Consider the following 15566-nt stretch of genomic DNA (forward strand, 5'->3'; position numbering starts at 1 on the left):
GTTTAGCCTGAATTCTAAGCTTCATGTATGGAGGAAACCAGGTACCACTCATCACCTGCCCAATACCATCCCAACGGTGAAGCATGGTGGTGGCAGCATCATGTTGTGGGGGTCTGGGGCAGGGACTGGGGGGACTGGTCAGGGTTGAGGGAACAATAAATGGAGCAAAGTACAGAGATATCCTTTATGAAAACCTGAAACAGAGCGCTCAGGACCTCAGACTGGGTTGAAGGTTCACCTTCCAACAGGACAATGACCCATAGCACACAGCCAAGACAATGCAGGAGTGGATTAGGGACAACTCTGTGAAGGTCCTTGAGTGGCCCAGCCAGAGCCCTGACTTGAACCCAATCGAACATCTCTGGAGAGACCTGAAAATGGCTGTCCGGCGACGGTCCCCATCCAACCTGACAGAGCTCGAGAGGATCTGCAGAGAAGAATGGCAGAAAATCCCTAAATCCAGGTGAGCAAAGCTTGTCACGTCATACCCAAGAAGACTTGACGCTGTAATCGCTGCCAAAGGTGCTTCAACTAAGTACTGAGTTAAGGGTATGAATACTTATGTCAATGTGATAATGCAGTTTTTTCTTTTTAATAAATTTGCAAAACTTTCTAAAATCCTGTTTTCTCTTTGTCATTATGGGGTATTGAGTGTAGATTGATGAGGGAAAAAATGAATTTAAACGATTTCAGCATAAGGCTGCAACATAACAAAATGTGAAAAAAGTGAAGGGGTCTGAATACTTTCTGAATGCACTGTGTATGAGGTCGAGGAGGACGTTCCACTCGTGAAAGTGGTGAGATTTGCTGATGACAATGCATTGTTTTCAAGTTTGATTAATGGACTGGATTTGTTGGTAGATAGTCTTAATGCTGATGCAATCGATTTATTTATTTAAGATCATTGTGAGAAAGACCCAGGTTCTCAATGTTCTTATGCAGATTGAAGAGTGAGGATTTTAAAATAATATGGTTACATTTTAATCAGGTGAGATAATTCAGATATCTGGGAATGATATTAACTGAAGATGGCCGAATTGCCAAGGAGGTGAGGAATAGAATTGCTATCGGAAAACCTGCATTTAACAAAACGTAGAGGATGTTAAATGGACAATGTAATGAAATATTAGTAATAAAATTGTTACAGCTTGATATGGATTGTGGTGCTTAATTAAGCATGAGGAAATAAGATGCCAGGTGTATCAATATAATTTGGATGTGGGTTTGCAAATGCTTGGAGAAAAAGTTGTTGGACATTCAGCTTTTGAAATTTAAAGTTTTGTTGATATCTTTAAAAAATGACAAATTAATTGGATGGAGCCTGTCTTGAGAGAAGATGGGATGTTGAAAAAGATGCTGAAAGGGGAAATGACCAGGATGGAGGAAAAGATGGATACTTCTCAAAAACCTGCAGAATGTGAGATAATATTGAGAACCACACGGAAAAGCACAAGACAGAGTTGCTTGAAGAAGCTGGAATTGAGCCAGAACCTGCACCATGGCAGGGAATGTGATGGTGACAACGATGATGACAATGATGATGTGTATTATGTATAATTCTGGGATTGGAATGATCATGATGAACCTATCATTTTGTTTGATCTTCCCTTTTCAAGCCAAGAAGGCCCATACTTGCCTTGGAGCAGTTTGTCTGAGCTGTCTTTGATTCCCATTGGTAGCTTGTAACAGGATTAAATATTTATTATAACATTTATTATCTCCGATTATTTTACGTGCTGGAAATACGAAGTCATTTTGGCAAATTACTTTCCCTTTTTATAATTTTAACACAGACAGAATTATACTAATACCTGTTCATTTTCTACGTCTCTTGTACAGAATTTTGTCCAGATTGTCAGTAACTTATTGTCCGAGGAAAACAAGGAAAAATGGGTGGATCTGCAAAAGGTAAGAGTGGTGGTGTTTTCTAATTTTTTTCTCACAAATTCTTGTTTTCTTCTTTTTTGTTTCACATAGTAAATCCTTTTATTTCTTGTTTTAAATGTATTCGATTTGTATTCTTGTGATCTGGTGTTTCATCAAAACAAACCGCACAAATATAGCTTTTCATACTCTTTGAACAATCATGAGTAGATGTCGTAGAGTGCCATCAAATTTGTATTCTTGTGATCTGGTGTTTCATCAAAACAAACCGCACAAATATAGCTTTTCATATACTTTGAACAATCATGAGTAGATGTCGTAAAGTGCCATCAAATTTGTATTCTTGTGATCTGGTGTTTCATCAAAACAAACCGCACAAATATAGCTTTTCATATACTTTGAACAATCATGAGTAGATGTCGTAGAGTGCCATCAAATTTGTATTCTTGTGATCTGGTGTTTCATCAAAACAAACCGCACAAATATAGCTTTTCATATACTTTGAACAATCATGAGTAGATGTCGTAGAGTGCCATCAAATTTGTATTCTTGTGATCTGGTGTTTCATCAAAACAAACCGCACAAATATAGCTTTTCATAAACTTTGAACAATCATGAGTAGATGTCGTAGAGTGCCATCAAATTTGTATTCTTGTAATCTGGTGTTTCACCAAAACAAACCGCACAAATATAGCTTTTCATATACTTTGAACAATCATGAGTAGATGTCGGAGAGTGCCATCAAATTTGTATTCTTGTGATCTGGTGTTTCATCAAAACAACCCGCACAAATATAGCTTTTCATATACTTTGAACAATCATGAGTAGATGTCGTAGAGTGCCATCAAATTTGTATTCTTGTGATCTGGTGTTTCATCAAAACAAACCGCACAAATACAGCTTTTCATAAACTTTGAACAATCATGAGTAGATGTCGGAGAGTGCCATCAAATTTGTATTCTTGTGATCTGGTGTTTCATCAAAGCAAACCGCACAAATACAGCTTTTCATAAACTTTGAACAATCATGAGTAGATGTCGTAGAGTGCCATCAAATTTGTATTCTTGTAATCTGGTGTTTCACCAAAACAAACCGCACAAATATAGCTTTTCATATACTTTGAACAATCATGAGTAGATGCCGGAGAGTGCCATCAAATTTGTATTCTTGTGATCTGGTGTTTCATCAAAACAACCCGCACAAATATAGCTTTTCATATACTTTGAACAATCATGAGTAGATGTCGTAGAGTGCCATCAAATTTGTATTCTTGTGATCTGGTGTTTCATCAAAACAAACCGCACAAATACAGCTTTTCATAAACTTTGAACAATCATGAGTAGATGTCGGAGAGTGCCATCAAATTTGTATTCTTGTGATCTGGTGTTTCATCAAAACAAACCGCACAAATATAGCTTTTCATAAACTTTGAACAATCATGAGTAGATGTCGTAGAGTGCCATCAAATTTGTATTCTTGTGATCTGGTGTTTCATCAAAACAAACCGCACAAATATAGCTTTTCATAAACTTTGAACAATCATGAGTAGATGTCGTAAAGTGCCATCAAATTTGTATTCTTGTGATCTGGTGTTTCATCAAAACAAACCGCACAAATATAGCTTTTCATAAACTTTGAACAATCATGAGTTGATGTCGTAAAGTGCCATCAAATTTGTCAAAAATGGAAAGAAATTTTAACTTTTCTTCAATTGTTTTCATTACAAAGGATTGCTCATGTTCTCTTGTTAAAATGAAGTACCTTGATTTGTACCTTGATTTGATGAGTGACAAGACTTTCAGGTAGTATATGTATCTGATTTAATTCAACTGGCTGTTCTGCCTCAAAGCAGTGTTCTGGGCCCAGTCATATTCCTGATCTTCATCACTCATGATCCCTCTGACTCCACAGAAGATCCTCTTTACTTATTTGCTGACAACTCCACCCTCTGTCCCTCATCCATCAGACAGGCAGGGTGCAGCCTCATCACTCTTTTAAGACCTTCACAAAATCACAGATTATCAAACACTTGGAATATGTCTTTCAATCCTGACAAATCACACGCTGTCACTATCTCTCCAAAAGGACCATCTGCCTACGTTCTTAACAATCCTCTTGAGGAGGTTCAGTCATTCAAACTTGTTATAGCCATGATTTTTCTTGGGCAAACCATGTTTCAAAGTTGGCTTCCAAAGCCAGCTGCTGACTGGACATCCCTCCATCACACAAATTCCTTCTTGGCAAACGTAGTCTTATCCACCTCCAAGGCTTCCATCTTCAACTTGGAGTACTGCTCTCCCCTCTCGGCTGGCTGTCCTGCCTGACATCTTGCTCAGCTTTTATGCCACCGAAATCAAGGCCTTTAAGATAATTGAAATTTCCTGCGATGAAGCTGTGTCTATGGTACGAAAACTTCTTCATTGCAGACAGGTTGGTGGTCTCTCTGTCTTCTACTGCCTCATTTCTGGTCTAGCACCATCTGCTCTTCAGTGCTTTGCTCCCCCTCCCCCCCCCCCCCCCCCCCCACCCAGCTCCTCCCTCTTCTTCCTCTGGTTTCTGCATAGCACACACGATCCACCATCAACCTCCTGCTGATGAAACTACCTAAATTCAGAATCACTGCTTTCCTCCATTCATTTGTTCTCCTTTTTCCCACCTGTAGAACAAACCTCCACATCCTTTTCAATGTCATTCTTCCCTCCAGGTTTTCAAGACAGCTGTTCACCTCCATTTCAGATCATCCCAAATCCAAAACCATAATCTTTTCTACCCTCATAAGCACCACTCCACCATCTCCGCCCCACCAAATCCACCGAAAACCCTCCTCCCAAATTTCTATTTTTCTCTCGAGAGTTTCCTTCTGTATCCATCTTGTCTGTCTTGGACTTCAGCTCTGCTGTTGTTGTTTCCGCCCTCTCTCTCTGCTGTTCCTTTTGTCTTATTGCATTCTGATCCATTCAGTGTACTTGTACTTGCTCTTCTAGGAGCTCCGGCTTTAGCTTCAAAGGAAACGGTACAAACAAAATAAGAACATAATAATCACCAGGACAGGTATGTTGCACCCTGGCAACAAATTCAAATTAAAATACTATAGTACGATAGCCCTTGCGCTGGCTTTTTGTGAGGCTTCGTTCATGCCACACTATTCTAAAGTGTGTGTAATAGAGTGTAATATAATGTGTAATAGTAATACATTACTACTTTAATACATTGATACATTAATTAATGTTAATATTAATTAAATTAATTCAAATTAAATAAACTAGTGAGATACCCGTGCTACGCACGGGTGGGAGGCCAGGAGCAAACAGGCAATGCAGATACGGCGAATGCTAAAGCATGAAACCAATAAATTCCACATTCCTGTAGCACCCTCAGTCGCACGTCAGACATGGACAGCAAGTTCGTGAAGGACTTCCATGAAAAACGTACCCGTTCGCAAACAAACGGGTACGTTCACGTATAGAAACATCGATCCGTGGGACCGTGGCGAATCTGCATATGGCGATCCGCGAAGTTCACGTTTAGAAAGTAGAAACCATCACGGCATGTCGTCATTTACTTGAAGCCGATATCTCTTTTTTCATTCCAAACAACATAACTCCAATCACCACGGTCCCACAAATTAATCACAAAATAAACTTTTAACAACATTGTTAATGTTTCCTTCATAGTAAAAACTACCAAGTCAACAGTTAAAAGGATTTTGAGCTGATAGGTGTTACGGCCTTGGCAAGATCGATGGAGACAGCGATCTGTTAGCTTATACACCGCCCAAATAGCTATATGGAATTCTCTCATGTAGAGATTAAACCCACATCGTTTGAACTTTGGCCGAGGTCATTATTTACTTTTAATGATGTTTATATACGAATCAAAAAGAAGATTATTGGTTTTGGGTCGTCCTTTCCGCATATCCCGTGGGATTGTGAGTTGGAGAGACGACCGTGATGGCGGGGAGGGGGTTGGCATTCTCTCAAGCAGGGATTCAACCCATGTCCTTATAAAAGGTCTTTGTCCAAGGTCACCGAGTCTTTGTCCAAGGTGTAGCTGATCGGTGCAGCTGTGCAGCGATCGGTGCAGCCGTTTGTGCGGCTCCCAGGAAAATAACATTATGCGGGAGTCCAAACCTGAAAATGCTGGAGGCCAACGCTGAAATTGGAAAAAACAATATACCCTATTTTACTCAAGGGGATCCCAGGATTACCCACCGAAAATATAGTTGCGATCGGTTCAGCCGTTTTTGCGGTACCTTTGAACGAACGGACAGACAGACAGACGGACAGACATTTGGTGAATTATAGTAAGATATATATTATGTTAAAATTAAATATAATATAAATTTATTTATTTATTTAATCGTAATACATGAATACACTAATGTGCAATAGAGTGCTATTATCTTCAAAGGAATGTTTACACATGTTTAAATGGCCTTAGACACATTCTTGGTTTCAGATTTAGTTCAGATTTAGCACATTTCCATGAGACCTGTCCATTCTTCGTTTTATTCTTGACTTGATGATAATCTCCAAAGCTATCAATACCTGTGGAAGCCAACGTTGGAGATTTTTTATTTGTATACATTGTTGAAGTTCACGGGCAGCGAGAACACAGAACGGATCAGAATTTTACAGAACAAAAGAGCAGTCGAATGAGAGAGGGAGAGCGGTAGAACACCAATAGCAGGGCTGAGGAACAAAATAGAGGGAGACTTGGAGAAATAAAGGATGCTGGGAAGTATAAGGGCAAAAGGAGGAGATTGGATGATTAAGACATACACAGAGCCACAAACTCTCACTCACAGAAGTGAAGGAAAAACTGGAAACTCAGAGAGATGTAGGCTCGGGAACCTATACATGATGCACAAATTTTGTGAAAGGAAAGTGGTGGCGGGAGTAGAAGAGAGTATGGATGGTAAACTGTGTGGTGCTGATGGGCAGCACTTGGTCTTGAATGACTGGAGGGATGGTGTGAGAGAAAAGACAGAGGACGCTGGTTCCACAGATGAGAATAGGGAATGAAGGAATAGAGTGGAGCATTCAGCTTAGAATTGGGGGATTCAGGTGTGAGATTCTGGAAACACGTTGATATTTCGTCACCCGTGATCTGCTTATCCTCTGTTTGTGAAACATAACTTCCTTTTATTCTCGTTAAACCACTGTAGGCTTCTCTCAACAGAGTTTCTACAACGCTTGGGAAGGGAATTGTTGGGCTGGAATTCCTGAAAGTATACTGCTTAAAATAGCCTCATCTCATGATGAGCACATCATTCTCCTCCAAGAAGTACACATATGTGATGAAAGTAGAGCAAATTTTTCAAGCTATCAACTGGCTGCTTTCACCCCCAATATACGTCACAGCCTCGCAACCTATGTAAAGTCTACTGTGACGTCAAAGTAGTCCACATCACAACTGGATACTAAACTCCAGTGGCACACAATCTGTGTTCAGGCCTTAATATTTCCAACATGTATAAGCCACACCTACTCTTCTCCACAGCAATGATTTACCATGAGTTACCTCTCCAGTACTCATTGCCTGTGTTTTAAACTGCCCGCAGACTGAATGGGGCTATAACTACTCAACTGACAGTGAAACCTTGTGTGATTGGGCCTCCCAATCTGACCACCAGTTGCTTTTTGCTAGCCGAGAACCTGCAGATTTTTACTCAAGCTGCTGGGGTACTCACACCATCCTTGCCTGATCTGACATGGTGGAAGGGTAACTTCTCAACCTACCCCTCAAGTTAGAATGCTTCCTAAACTCTCACCACTGCCCAGTTCTCATCAAGAAATGCTCCCCGAGTTTATCCCACTCGTACCTTACCTGATAAACGCTGAAACTTCAGGAAAGCTGATTGGGAGATGTACTACAATCTCACAACAAAAGTAGTAGACTCCCTCCCTGCTCCTGACTCTGAGGTATTGACGCCAGCTACGCTGACCTTTGCCAATCTATCATGGCAATTTCCGGGAGTTGCATCCGTCGTGGCCATCGGAAAGTATGCATTCCTGGATTCAGAGATTCTGAATTTGAGCGCTTGCACAACAAAGTCAAGACTGCCACTAATAACGAATAGGTGAGCACTGCTGCTGCCAACCTTAAAGGAGAACGGACATGAGTATAGACATCAAATGCTTAAGATTAATTAATTGTAGCAACAAAAAAGATTAAGTTTGGCGCAAAAATTGTTGCTCTAGCATGCGTGAACCGTGAGATATCCGAGTTTTAAAATGCCAATAGCAGACGATTTCTCTCGCGCCGGCCAGCATCTGGTGATGACTATCATCATCATCGTGACGTCATCGGAGGAAGCTGATGTGACCGCGCAATAGTAAACAATGGCAGACACCGACTCCGATAGTTGCATAAGTCTGGATATCAGCGATATTTCTGACCAATCTGATGCGGAAAATGAAGAGAAAGTTAATAATCTTGGGGAATCACACTCGATTCTCCCATACAGATTCGAACCATACCGTACAGAGAGTGAAGAAGAGAAATCGTCGGACACAGACACAATGGCGATCGATTTTGATCTCGGGCGCCTCCAAAATACTGAATAGTATTCATTTTTATGTCTCTTTTTTAATTGAAAAAGTTTATTTTTCTGGTCAATGGAATACATAACTAATATTTAATTAATGTTCGGTGCCGTGAGTCAAGAAGTGGATAGAAACACAGAAACGAAATACGACTTTATTGACTTAGTGCAGCACTGCAGGTGTATCAGTTGTAGTGTTCATGTACAGGCTTTAGTAAGAACAGACATACATATGCAAATACTTATTGTTTCTGGACAGGTGCAGTTGTGGTAATTGTGAGGCCATGCCACAGGTGAATGAGTGCAAGTGCTGCAGGGAGATAATGTAAAAGCGTTCACCACCTTTTGCAATGTGCCAAACGTCAAAGAGGTGTTTGACTTCAGGCGCATTTTCCTTCATCCATTTCCTAACCTGAACATGCCTGTCCGTGACCATTGTGTCTATGGACAGGCCTTCTTTGCTCAGAAATGGCATCACTCTTTTCAGCCTCTCCTTCTCCATGTGGCATGAGCTTGGAACCTCATTGCACTGTAAACATAATCGTGTGTTGAGAACATCGAAGTCAACTTAAATTGTCCACAACCAATATTCTATGTACCCACACTAGTTCTATGTGTATGTCTACATATTATATCTGCTGATGTTACCTGAACAAGCTCAACATCGATGATGACTTTGGCCACCAGCTCCATGATAGCATAAGAGCCAAACTTCGCCGAGTGTCCTGGCGAGTCACAGCGTCCATCCCCACCAAACATCAAACCTCTGCGCTCTGCTTGCAGGGATGCCACGAGCCACTTTCTGTTCTCCAACCAAACGTGTTTTATGGCAGGAAAAAGCATCATGTTCTGGTGTCGCGAGAAAGTTCTCGATGAAATTCCTGCCACTCTCATATGGTGGAGAACCTTGAGTACCTTGCTTGGTACAGCACCTGCCATGAGAATGCCAGCTGACAAAGTGATATTGCCAGCGAGTGACTTGCCTATATAAGGCTGACTCTTCCACTCTGTTGTCAGAGAACATACACCACAGTGAAAATGCACCAGCAACATGGTGCCGTTTGTGTTGTGATCCACCTTGAGACCCGTCTCTCCACACCAGCTGCAGCGCACCAACTTGAAAAGTCGCAGCAAGCTGCTCCAGAAGACTATATACTTTGTGTCGTCGAGGACATTGTTTGTCTCAGGAGTCTGTTGCTCGGAGCTGCAACTGTCGTCAGTCTCATCAGCAGATGAAGGCAGGTAGTCGTTATCACTCTCATCAAGAGGTTCAGGGCTGTCACAGCCGACATCTCTTCCAGCAGCTGCCACAGCATCATTTTGATGGCCACATGTTACACAGTGGCCTGGCAGTGGCTCAGTCTGTGTGCCAATGTGTGACACATGGCTGAGCACATCAGTTTGAGAACCTGGAAGTCATCAGCAAACATTAAACATCAAAACAATTAACAAGTGAAAAGTAATAGAATCAGAAAAAGCATATTAATAATAATACAGCAAGTAATACCTTTGTGTTTAAGAGTGCCGAGCTTGATTTGTGACACCTGAACACGCACGTGTCGTCTGGTGCAAGGCTGACGAGATGTCTCTGTTGACTGAACCTGGAAATAAACCATACATATTTCACTAGTTATGCGATTACTTCGCTAGAAAATTGAAAAAACAAGAATTATGCTGTGGCTATTATTTGTAACAAAGTGACGAACCTCACTGGACACAGCCTCACAATCAGCAGGTGCCTGGCTCTGATCACATGTAGAAGTTGTAGCAGCAGGTTGTGCTACTTTGAGAAGTGATGAAACTTCCTGTGAGTAAATAAATAATATGTATCACAAACCTCAATTTCACCTGCATGTAGTGATAGAAATTTCGAATATAGGTCACCAAATGTCAAATGTAAACAAACAGAAGCCACACAACTCACCCTTTTCGTTGCTAGTTTTTCTGCAGCTTTCGATTTGCGCGTCTTTTTATCTGGTTTCTCTGCCGAACGAACGAAAATAGAAGGTACAGCTGAGGGAATGAGCACCCGTTTATGTTTTACAGCAAATCCCAAACTTGCTTTAAGTTGTGGGATTTCATTGAAACAGTAGCGCTCAAAATGTTCGCTGCACAACACCGACGATGAAGTTGGCATCCACTTCGCCCGTGTTCTCTGAACTTGTTTCGTCCAAATATCTCTCAGCTTAGCATCCTTCGGGAATTTGAAAACGGAGACAGTTCCACTTGAACAATTAGAACAACCAGCAGCCACACAACGACTGGGCATGATTCCAACTGATCGTAACGAAAACAAAGCGATGTTCTGATCGTCACAAAGCCAACAAGGCTTTAAGAACGAAAAACTGGGTTACTTCGCAAACGTCATTTCCGGTTTGCGGTTTTGACAAAACTGATTTTGCTTGTTCGGCGATATTTTGACAAATTCTAATAAAACCGCGAAGATGTTTGTGAAATGAACTCAATAGAAGTGTTTAACATATGTTTATGTTTCAAAATCTGCAAAGTTGTTTTGGTCGTGTCCGTTCTCCTTTAAGTCGAGACTAGTGGAGGACTGCAGATCCAGATGGCAGGAAGCAGTATCAACCAATGACTTCACCCACTCTATCCAGAGGGCATGGGCAATGGTAAACAGCCATGGCTCCTCAGCAAAGGACTTCTGCGACTCACTGGGACTGACACAATCTGTCAATTTCCCGACCCGGATCTCAGTCAACGGAACATCTTCTCTTCTGGACTTGGTTATGACTAACTTCCCTGAAAATGTCTGCTGCTCTTCTTCTGCTCCGATCGGATCATCTGATCATGTCCTTGTTAAAGTGGACATCTCTCTGACCATCCTCAGGGAGCCTGCTCAGCGTCGACGAGTCTGGTATTTCACTCAGGCCAACTGGCACGGTCTTCAAGCAGCCATCAATCATCTGGACTGGTCTCCCATCTCTACCACCTCTGACATCAACTCATCCTGGGAATTCTTCCAAAGTAAATTGCTCTCTCTCATGCACAGATTTATCCCATCTCGTCTTCAGTTGTCATACCCTTCCTCCCGTCCATGGTACACGGAATCTTGTGGTGAGGCTGTTGCCCAGAAACAACTTGCCTTCGTCTCCTGGAAAGCAAATCCAACGGAAGGAAATCTCATTTCCTTTCACAAAGCCCGAAACAAGTGTGTGTCCACCCTCAGGAGAGCCAGGAAACAATATCTCTCCGTTCTCAAGACCGAACTCTCTTATCTGTCTCCCTCTTCCAAATCCTGGTGGCGTCTGGTCAAATCCGTTTCTGGTGTTTGTTCCCCCTCCATCCCCTCCCTTACCTCAAACGGCTACACAGCTGACTCCGCACGTGAAAAAGCTGAATGCCTCAACTCTGTGTTTGCCTCTAAATCTTGTGTCCCAAACCCATCCCTCTCTGTACCCACCATACCCAGTCGTACCCTGCTGCTCCTGGACTCCGTGTCCTTTCCTCCTGACAAGGTGGAAAAGTTTCTGTCAACCCTCGACTCTGATTCTGCAACTGGACCCGACGGCATCAGCCCACGGGTCCTAAAATCCTGCTCTGCTGCTCTATCTCACCCTCTCTCTGTTCTCTTCACCCTCTCTTTTGCTCAAGGTCAACTGCCATCTGCTTGGAAATCAGCCAACATCACCGCTTTGCACAAAAAAGGTGCAAAAACAGATCCTAGCAATTACAGACCAATCAGCCTTCTCCCAATTATCAGCAAAGTCATGGAATCCATCATTGCTTCTGATATGAAATCTTTCCTCTTCTCCAATGGCTTGATCTCTGATCATCAATTTGGTTTCAGACCAGGTCACTCTACTCTGGACATGCTGCTTCTGCTGTCTCAACAATGGATGGAGGTCCTCAATGCCAAACAGGAAATTAGAGCTGTCTCCCTCGACATATCACGTGCCTTCGACACGGTCTGGCACCCCGCTTTGCTCACCAAACTCTCCTCCTTTGGTATCCATGGAAATCTCCACGCATGGCTGGCGGACTTCCTCTCCAGTCGTCGTCAACGTGTGGCCCTGAATGGGTTTCTCTCATCTCCTCTTCCTGTTCAGGCTGGAGTTCCCCAAGGCAGTGTTCTGGGCCCCGTGCTTTTTCTGGTCTTCATCAATGATCTCTCTGACTCTCTCGAAAATCCTCTCTATCTCTTTGCTGATGACTCCACTCTCTGCCGCTCCATTCCTCTTCCCTCAGATCGGCAGTCTGCTGCCTCCTCACTCTCTGAAGACCTGGACAAAATCACAGACTGGTCAAACAAGTGGAACATGTCTTTCAATCCTGACAAATCTCACACTCTTACTATGTCTCTCCGAAAAGATCGACTGGACAACCCTCCCATCTACTTTCTCAACAATCCTCTCCAAGAAGTTCTGTCGCTCAAGATTTTGGGTCTCACTATCTGCCATGATCTTTCTTGGGAAAACCACATTTCCAAGCTGGCCTCCAAAGCCAGTCGCCGACTGGGCATCCTCCGTCGTGCGAAGTCCTTCCTCGGCACACCTGAGCTCCTCACCACATACAAGGCTTTCATCCGCAGCTCAATGGAATACTGTTCTCCCCTATGGGCCGGTGCTCCTGCCTCACACCTAGCTCGGCTTCACGCTGTTGAAACCAAAGCTTTCAGAATTATTGGAATCTCCCGCGATGAAGCTATCTCTGAGGGCCTTTCACTCACTCACCGCAGGCAGGTAGGTGGTCTTTCTGTCTTCTACCGACTCCTCTCCGGCCTTGCACCCCCAGCTCTCTCTGTGCTCTGTCCCCCAAATATTCCTACAGGTCGCACAAGATCTGCCAGCAACCCTCTGATGGTTAAACTGCCGAAATCTCGGCTCTCCGCTCACCTTCACTCTTTCATTCCTCTTTTCTCCCGCCTCTGGAACAAACTCCCTCACTCCCTTCAATCCCACTCCTCCCTCCAGGTCTTTAAAACAGCTGTTCACCACCATCTCTTATCTTCCCCCATCCAAAACCTTGATCTTTTCTACCCCCGCTAATTCACCCCAGATCCACCTTGTTTGAAATTCCAACTTCTTTCCTGGAAGTCCTGGCAGTGTCCATATGTTTTATACCTCTCCCACTGCCCCCTTCCCACGCCCCCCCCCCCCCCCAAAGCCCTCGCCCTCTCTCAGATCTCTCGATGTCTCCATGTCTCTCGGTCCCTGCTCTCAAATGTTGTGTTTGTGTCCTTCCCCCTCTCTCCCCATCTTGTCTACCGCTCCCTATGTTATATGTTTTATGTGTCGGTTTGTCTTTCTGTGTGATTAATGTTCGCTCTTTCACGAGCCTCGATATTGTATACAAAAAAAAAAAAAAAAAAAAAAAAAAAAAAAACTGCCTTATTAGAAGATTAGCAAAGAAGCAAGCATACCCAGTATCCTCTGACTCTATAGCAAGAACCCTCATCAGCATTGGTCACCATGCCAAACCAGACAGAGCATTTGCGTGCAAAGTAAATGCCAAACTGAAGCACTTCCAGACAGCCCATCTGCTGACCGTGGATTGGCTTTGGACTTCAGTATAGAGGAATTCTAATTTGCCCTGGAAAGCCAGAAATGTGGGAAAGCACCCTGACCTGATAATAATATTCATGCAGAGCAGTTTAAGAATGCCAGCACTCACCTCCTCTGCTGGCTTAAGTGCTTCATGTCTGACTGCCTCTCCTCACTCAGGATTCCAAAGCTCTGGAAGAGGGCCAATGTAGTGGCCACCCTAAAACCTAATAAGCCAAGAGACATCCCAAATATACATCCCTGCTGCTGTCTGCCCCAGTCAAGGTCCTTGAGAAGCTCATCCTTAACAACCTGGAACCATTTGTTGAGGTAGCACTCCCACAAGAACAAGCAGGCTTCAGGAAGAATCATAGCACTGAAGACCAGGTTCAAGGTCAACTAACATTATTGAAACTGCCGTTAAATCAAACCAGAATGTGTGATGCCAGAAATCAAACCAGAAATGTTTGACTTGTCTTCAGCATAAGACACATTCTTGCACCGTGGCTTGCTGCTGAAGCTGCAAGAGATACTATAGGACCACCACCTAGTCCACTTTCTCCAAGTGTTGATCTCCACCCACTTCTTCAGAGTCAACCTTAACGGACAAACTGGCAGAACCCACAACCTCAAGAATGGATTTCCACAAGGCTCAGTCTCAGTGCCCCTGCTGTTCAGACATGTACATATCAAACCTCCGAGAGCACAGGTACCAAACTTGCCTGCACAGGTGACCTTGCAATCCTGCATCTGAGCAAATCTTTTGAGGCCACTCTTAGCTGAAATGCTAAGGTTCCTTCTGTGGACCTACCACCAATGACGCCGACGTCTTAATGTCCAGAAGTCAGTCTGCTCTGTTTACCACCTACAGAACAGTAATGCAGACAGGCAGCTAGAAGTAAAGCAAAATAACACCCTGCTTCCCTTCACACATGATCCTACCAATATTGGCTTGCACATGGAGCAGTACCTGACCTTCAGGCAGTATGCAGAGAAGGTAGCAGGGTAAACAGCTGCTTGAGTTAACCGTATTCCCAGACCAACTGGCCACAACTGGGAAGCTGATTTTACTACCTTAAGCACCTCAACACTTGCCCTGGTACATGCTCCTGTAGAATACTGTGTGTACACAATACACATAGGAAAGGAGCCACCACACTAAGAAGGTAGATGTGCACCTCAATTCTTCCAAATGGTAATCAGTGTACGCCTTCACCATACTCCTACCCATCACCTCCCAGTCAATCCCCAACACATTCGATCAGCAACCATCACTAGGCAAGCAGCCCTCAATGCATCTCAGAACTCCGACCACCCCCTGTACAACAAACTAAGAGAATATCTACCTTCCCCCTACCCCCAAAGATTGAAGAGCTGCAAGACCTTTACTGGAGTAGGTAAAACCTACATCACAGTAGATGATGGCTTGAGGAAACAAATGTAGCAGATGAAGCAATGCCGTACCTACCAACCTCATGGCAGTAGACAACACCTTCCCTGTTCCATCAGGCCTCCTGGTTATGATTTGCCCAGGAAGGAATGGTGTCACCTTAACTGGCTACAAACGGGTGTGGGCAGATTCCATCACATGTTTTCCCTGGAACTTGCTGACTCACCCAATTGCGAGTGTCGCCTCC

The 15566-nt window shown here is 43.4% G+C and overlaps 1 protein-coding gene across 1 annotated transcript in view; it reads left to right on the forward strand.

Moving 5' to 3' along the window:
- Window positions 1-15566, forward strand: part of LOC137436117 (adhesion G protein-coupled receptor B3) — a 999412-nt gene that overhangs the window by 724710 nt on the left and 259136 nt on the right. The window contains exon 8 of the mRNA XM_078786591.1: window positions 1840-1908. Within this exon, the coding sequence (XP_078642717.1) occupies window positions 1840-1908 (69 nt within the window). The remainder of the gene's footprint in view (window positions 1-1839; window positions 1909-15566) is intronic.

This window comes from Myxine glutinosa, chromosome 11 (assembly GCF_964187855.1).
Source record: "Myxine glutinosa chromosome 11, kmMyxGlut1.1, whole genome shotgun sequence".
Taxonomy (NCBI): Eukaryota; Metazoa; Chordata; class Myxini; order Myxiniformes; family Myxinidae; genus Myxine; species Myxine glutinosa.